This window comes from Porites lutea, chromosome 10 (genome assembly GCF_958299795.1).
Source record: "Porites lutea chromosome 10, jaPorLute2.1, whole genome shotgun sequence".
Taxonomy (NCBI): domain Eukaryota; kingdom Metazoa; phylum Cnidaria; class Anthozoa; order Scleractinia; family Poritidae; genus Porites; species Porites lutea.
Genome location: NC_133210.1, coordinates 25,314,983 through 25,322,482, shown reverse-complemented (window position 1 = coordinate 25,322,482; position 7,500 = coordinate 25,314,983). Strand labels below are relative to the sequence as shown.

At 39.5% G+C, this 7,500-nt stretch overlaps 1 protein-coding gene across 1 annotated transcript; it reads left to right on the top strand.

Annotated features, from left to right (window-relative positions):
- The first annotated feature begins 2,547 nt into the window (after positions 1-2,547).
- Positions 2,548-7,257, top strand: LOC140949702 (scavenger receptor cysteine-rich domain-containing protein DMBT1-like). Its single transcript, XM_073398841.1, has 4 exons — positions 2,548-2,928; positions 3,799-4,113; positions 5,674-5,988; positions 6,914-7,257. Exons 1-4 carry the CDS (start codon positions 2,634-2,636, stop codon positions 7,255-7,257), a joined length of 1,269 nt encoding a protein of 422 aa, XP_073254942.1. The 5' UTR covers positions 2,548-2,633.
- Positions 7,258-7,500: the final 243 nt, after the last annotated feature.

Below are 7,500 nucleotides of genomic sequence, written 5' to 3'. Positions count from 1 at the left end.
CTTTGTTTATGAAGTACCATGCATATTTTGGCATTATATTAATGTTGACGAAGTAAGTTGAATTACTCTCAAAACATTATTACAAAGTGCGATAGATTATTACAAATTGCGACAGCTTAGTTTATTACAAAGTGCGATGGACTGTTATTACAAATTGCGACACCTTTTTTATTACAAAGTGCGACACGGTTTATTACAAATTGCGACAGATATTACAAAGTGCGATGGATTTATTACAAATTGTGACAGGTATTACATAGTGCGATGATTATTACAAATTGCGACAGTACAGCAGCCATGGATAGCTGTTTCGCCCTTAACAGGACTCATCAGCATAGCATAGCCGTCGGACCTCTGAACGGACAAAGTCCCTTTCGTATCAAAGGCCCTTTCGAGTTTTGGAGCCTCGATATTCTCTTTGTCTCAAAGCAATCAATTAGAATTCTACATCAGTATAACATCAGTATACTAATCCAGGAAGCTTCCATCCATGATAGCTGAGTGGCCCGGGCGAATTTAACCAGCAAGAGAAAGTTCTATCCATTTTACCATTGTTCGGGTTCAATATTTGCTCTCTCGAAAATCGACTTGTGGAAGTTTGGAAGGTTGGGCTCAGCCTTGATTTTGACAGTATTGCTAACAGTCAGGTTCTTCAGTTTTATTAAATCCTTCCAAAAAAAAATCAACATTTCTAAATTCCATTTCGATCACTGGGATCAAAGAGTGACAGTTGAATACATTTTGGAGACATATTTAGTCTTATTTTAATCCAAATTTCAGTGAATACCGGTTTACAATTGACTAAGAGCTTAGAGGCATAACAAAATCATTCACTACCTCGATCCGCATTAGAGAAAGGAACCCATGCATACATAGCATAGTTACATACTGTATCCAAAGTTTCATACGGATGATGCGTGGTGACTTTGTTTGGAAAGACGAAACTGCTCCTCTGTAACTTATCTTGTTGTCAATTTCAGCGTCCACTCGCCAGTAGTATGTAGTACCCGACTGGAGATTTTCTGTCAGGTAATACATATTGTCATCGTCGCGGCCTTCGCTTGATGCTCGGGTGACTTTGATGTCGCTTCGGAAACATTCGCTTTTTTTGTACCAAAGTGCGCATGGTGAGTGGATACGCCATAGGCATTCAGCCACATGACAGCATCCCTATCGGTCTAATAAAGAAAGAGCGGAGCAAATAATATAAGACGCCAGCGTCCAACCTTAAATAAAGATGGGGTTATGAACTTCCCGCAAATATTAATTACTTGCTGTCAACCAACTCTCGTGACAACACTCCGAGCGTTCATTGCTGTAAGACTGTGCGATATATCTATACAGTCGAAAGCTACAATGCCAAAAAACCTCAAGTCCTTTTACTGACTGAAATGACCGAGCTCCTTACCCTATCACCGTAAAATGCCCACCCTTTTTTATACCTGAAGCCTGAAAAAAGGTCCCCCTTTCGCCCTGAGCCTCCCCGTATAAGCCATTGTATGAAGTACTCGCTCCTTTCACCCCGGGAGCGTAAGCAGGAAACATTTCGGTAGGGAACAGTCATCGCCCAGTAATGCAGTCACAACTTCTTTTCACCGCATTTACAGTATGGGAAAATCAACCTTGTTTTACAGAGGTTCAAGGGGAACATATTATTGTTTATCAGGTAACTACACTGATATTTCGCTGCAGCTTTTACAGCGTTTACCCTTTTTACTCTTTCATTATCTTAATAATAATGTTTATTCATTTTTATCTAATCACCATCAACATTATGACCATCAGTAGAGCTGAAACGGGCGGAATGTATAGCTTTTCTAAATAAAGGTTTCAGCTGGTAAGACAAAGAAAACATGTCAGGTGCGGTTAAATATTTCACTTTTGAAAAGAATTATGTGCAAGAATACGGTCGATTTTTTCTTCTTTTTTACATTTTGAATTTATGGTTTTGTTTTTGCATTTATTTTTCTGTGGGTTGATTCTAATTAAAAGTGCTAATAAGCTTGCTAAGTTTGAGGAGCGTACATACCTAAAAGGTAAAGCAAACAACGACATTTCGCATTATCGGGTAACTTCGATATGCGGCCGGCCACGCGTGTGTCACTGGACGAAAAACTGGAATTGTACCAATTTTGCTCAATTATATCACAAAATAGTACCAGCTGACGAGCAAATGGGAGCAAAAATGGTTAATGCCACATTCGACACCTAATTTACAACCCTGTGTAAAACTGGTATACAAACGTGGAATCAAAAATGTACCATCTTTGCCAATAAGTTTGCCTTTTTTTTCCGGCATATTTGCCTTGAGAAAATTTGTAGCAAATCTACTTTTTTTTCGTCCAGCGTGCGGTTTTTCATTTTCTCCACGTGGCAAAACACAAGAACCTTTTTTGGTTGTTGTTTTAAGCTGTTTTACGTCAAGGATACAAAACAAAAACTCTTCTTGGCATTATACTTGTATCAATAATTATTCTAAACTAACACCCCTTGTAAGCCAGGCATTTGGATGAATTTCAAGCCACAAGAGTTTACTCTAGTGATATTTAATGGCAAGCCAAGTGTGCAGCAGTGTCAGGTTGTTCAGTCGCTTCCAGCTGTAATGCTTAGAGAGTGGCCATTGACTGAAAGGGATGATCAGAACAAACAATATTCGAAATATCAAGATTTTTGCGATTATTTTAGACATTCTATTCTCAGGTTCTGGAGGTATATTTAAGAAGAAAGTGTTCCAAAAACAACAAAAAAATACATCTTTTTTATCTAACACCATCGCGTGTAATTTTTACGCGTCAATAAAATACATGTTGCTGAGGCAATGTATGAAGGTGACTGCCGGTAAAAAAGATAAAAGTTGGGCTAATTGTGTGCTTCATCTTTTCTGCTTTTTAGGTTTAATGTTTGATCATGTTGCAGGAAGTAATGCTGGTAGGTATTAGTATTTATGGAAATTTGACCAGTTGAACGTTTGCAACAGAGACTGTGTAATTTTATTCGTTCGGTTCTTCTATGCTTTTGACGAACCACCAAGACGACTGCTTGTAAAGATCTCTTGCCTTGAGCTCGTGATTTCTTAGATGCTCTCGTGTTCTTCCAACATCGCACGTGGGTTGTTTCTCCGGTAAATCGATTGAAAGTGCGGTCTATTGTTTAAAATTATTCCTCAGTAATGCATGGTACATCCTTACTGCGCTAAATTTTACGCGTAATTAGCGTGCGCACATTAAAAGGTGGCAGCTTTTATACTTTAAGGCCGGAGCTCCCCACAGAGTTTTAAAAATTCTAATTTTCTCTTAAACGAGTATGGTGATCTATTTTTTTCTCTTTCTGTTCAAATGAGCAATAACTTAATTTTTCTAAAGGCAGAAAAAGATCAATACCGTCAGAAATTTGTGTAACTGAAATGTACTCCTGAAATCATATTGATATTTTGAGGAATTATAGGGCTATCATGTACACTTGCTCCTGCTCCTAAACAAGCATAAATACCACCTGATTTTAGTTCAAATTTTAGGTTTCTCTTACCGAATAACCAATTGGTAAAGTTTGACATAAATCTCAGTGCCTGTTCTTTTTTAGCTTGCGAACGGCAGACGCTTCTCCTCGCTCATTGCCGCTGAGGGACATCTGCCGTTCGCAGGCTAGTTCTTTTTCAGATGAATGACCTTAATTAATTATCGAAGATTATTTGCTGTTAATATTTACCACTTAAAAAAACTCGCTTATTAAAAAGCCTCGAAAAAGACAGTAATTGACAAAAGTAACTTGTGTATTGCCGAGTTCCTGTTTATTTTGTAGACATCCGTTTGGTCAATGATGGATATTCCATATCGCATTCGCAAGGTCGAGTAGAAGTGTTTTACAATGGAATTTGGGGAACAGTGTGTGATGATTACTGGGACCTTAATGACGCCAAAGTAGTTTGTCGCCAACTTGGATTTGGAAGAGCTACGAGAGCATATAAATCCGCTACTTTTGGACCTGGAAATGGAAAAATATGGATGGATGACGTAAGGTGTACTGGCAGGGAGAGATCAGTAACAGAGTGTCTTCACAACGGTTGGGGAATACAAAACTGTGGTCATAGTGAAGACGCAGGTGTCCAGTGCTCAAGTAATAAAGACTTAATTTTTTTCATAATTCAAAACATATACTTAATTTAATAAAAGTTGCTTTGGCAATAGCCCACGTTCGATATACAGTGGAACCTCGATATAACCAACCTCTGTATAACGAAAACCTCGATATAACGAACATCTATATATCGAAAACCTCGATGTAACCAACCTCTATATAACGAAAACCTCGGTATAACGAACGTTTTTCTTTACCCCAGGAAAAGTAAAATACACGGAGGGACCTCGTTATAGCGAACAAATTTTGCCAATCCTTTGGACCCTCGTTATATCGAGGTTCCACTGTATTATAATAATTCTAACCTGGTTCTAAGGCTTTAGGGACAAAATGGTAATTTTTCACAACTCCATTGTCTCGCAATTCCCAGAAGAGACTTGAGCACAAAGAAAACCAAACCAAATATAGAAAAATGACCAGAAAACCTCGGAGACATATTTATAGCTTATAGAACTTTTAATCGAGCATGGTCTATTGGTCATCGGCAATTAGCTATTGGGCATTTGGGAATATCGAACTCATTGCAATGATTTGCTTGAGTGACGGCCAAACAATAGCCATCCCCTGAACTGCGTACATTTGTCCAGTGCCCAATTAAAGCAGCAACCTTTAGATAACTGCATCAGGTTCACCGTTAGTCGTCTACAACTCTAAGAGCGGCAGCATAAGGTACACCGGGGTACTTTTAACAACTGCCCCAGCCAAAAACAAAAAATAAAACAAACCGCTAACAAACACATAAAACCGTGACCGGCTTAAAAGAAACTATAGGGCCCCTAAAGTAGCATATTAAAGGGTTCTATATCTCATTATGTTTTGAAAATCAACCTGAGGACTTGATGGTCTTAGAATATGGGGGCTATAAAATGGACGTTTTGTCAAATATATGCGTGATTCTAGTTTGTTCAAATGTACTCTGGCGGTCATCATAAACACTTTAGGAAGAGAATTATAGCATGGGCGTTACTCATTACCTAAGTCAGATCCTTTTTCTTTCTGGCCCCGGTAATGGAGCTGATGAAGTTTGGCCGTTGGATGTTTAATTAACGTGTATTTTGAGGACTGTTAATTTATAGATATTGTTGCGGATTTCTACCCTTTTTTTAAACATGAACTGTACATGTTTAAACTGTCAAACACAACTAAAAATTTGAACTCTTAACTACCGTAGAGCTTCCCATGAGCGTATTACTTCGTGATTAGTGGTCGCTTACGGGAGGTTAAATCGCCTTCGATAGACTGGGATTCCTACCTGGGACAACCCTGCTCGGAAATTACCAAAAAGATAATGTCGTCAATACCAATGATGGTTCTCCGTTGTCGCATCACCCAATTTGCATCCGTAAAAAATCATGTGCTTAGTGGTCGATCGCTTAAAAAATTATTAATATATCAATCCAAAATAGGGGTCGCGGCAACTTCAAGAAGTTGTACTGGGTTCATGCCCTTTAGGTTGGATTAAACAGAGTGATCTTGCGAGGAGTGAATGTCATTGTAACGTTTAGTTTGTACGTCTTGACTACTGTGCTAATCTCTTAGATGTTCGCTTGGTCAATGGTAAAGATTCCATTCTGAAGGGCAGGGTGGAAGTGTTTTACAATGGAACTTTGGGAACAGTGTGTGATGACTCGTGGGACATCACAGACGCTAACGTAGTTTGCAGGGAGCTTGGATTTGAACGAGCTGTAAAAGCATACGTGTCTGCGTCATTTGAACAAGGAAATGGTACAGTATGGATGGATGAAGTAAGATGTACTGGCAAAGAGAGATCATTGGCAGAGTGTCGTCACAACGTGTCTGAAAAACCAAACTGTGATGATCATAGTGAAAATGCGTGTGTAGTTTGCGCCTCAGGTAAAAACGGTGTTTTCCAAATGAACTTTACGAAGTTAAACTAAAAATCAACCCACATGATGGCAAGGAATAACAATAACGACCCATACAAAGCAACAGTCAGACTGCATTTTAAGTGTAAAGAATTCTTAAAGCCCTGTTACTTCGGGGGTACACTCCCTTATTTGGCCTAAACGGGTATGTGCCCCTGTACCGAGTGTCGTTGGATTGAAGCCTTTGAAAGAATGTGAAAGTTCAATTAAGCCATGCACGCATCTTTTGTGTTAAAAGGTTTTTAAAAGGTTCCCTTATATTTAACCGATGATAAGTTGAAACGATTTCAGAAACCCGTGCGCCCTGGAATTCCAAAAACGTTTGGTCCAAACCTTGTGGCGAGTAGAAACTTGTGCAAAATAATTGTTGTCGCTCTAGATTGCATGAAGCGCGCCTTTTCGCTTGAAATCTGTTCAGTTTTCATTCCAGCCCCAGCCAGCGCGTCATTACGCCCTCGTATATCGCGATTCATCGATGCTCGCGTGCATGGGACACGCGTGGAGTAACTTTGAAAAGAAAAATAAATAGCGAAACAAGTGTATGTGTTGTAGTTAATTTTTTATCTCAGGTAATTTTTATTTTTCTTTCGTTTCAACTTCATTAGCATACAATACCACAACCAAAAACAAAAGAAAAACAAAAATTACCTGAGCGATAAAAAATTAACTACAAAATATATTTAAAAAGGAAAAAAAAGATCGGCCGCGGGAAACTGTTGTTGTTTTCCGATTATTTTGTCGCAATTTTTTACGTGACCTGCATGTCTAACACGCACATCCGGTCCATCCTCATTCCTTGAGGAGGCCATGAACTCCAAAAGGAAACCTTAAATTTTTAAAGACAAACCTGAAACTGCGAATGATATCAAATATTTTTGATGTCCGCTTGCAAGATGGTGGTGGCGTTACCCATCACCAGGGTCGCGTGGAAGTTTATTATAATGGAGCCTGGGGAACAGTGTGTGATAACGGTTGGGACCTTGCAGACGCTTCGGTAGTTTGTCGCCAACTGGGATTTGGACGCGCTTTAAAAGCAACTAAGTTAGCGGCCTTCGGAGAAGGAGCAGGAAAAATATGGATGAGTAACATGCGGTGTACAGGAATGGAGAGTTCACTCAAAGAGTGCAGCCACAATGGCTGGGGAAGACACTTTCATTGTGGCCATGGTAAAGATGCTGGTGTTGTGTGCAGTTACGCAGGTTCGTTTTACGTCATAGTTTTACCCATTCGCCCCTGAACAACCCGAACTGCCACCTTCAAGATATCCTAAATTCGCGTCAAAATCGCTCTAAAAATAAACTGGTCGGTGGAAACGCCGTGACACGAGTACATGGAAGTTGCTCACTCCAGGTTATGGGCTCCTGGTTTTAGGTGTTCTGCTGACCCGTCGTGTCTTGTATATATAGTTTACTCTCAGCCCGGTTAGTTTTCGAGCCCTCTTTGTTTGTGTTTGTTCATATTTCAGGAGGCACAAATGCAC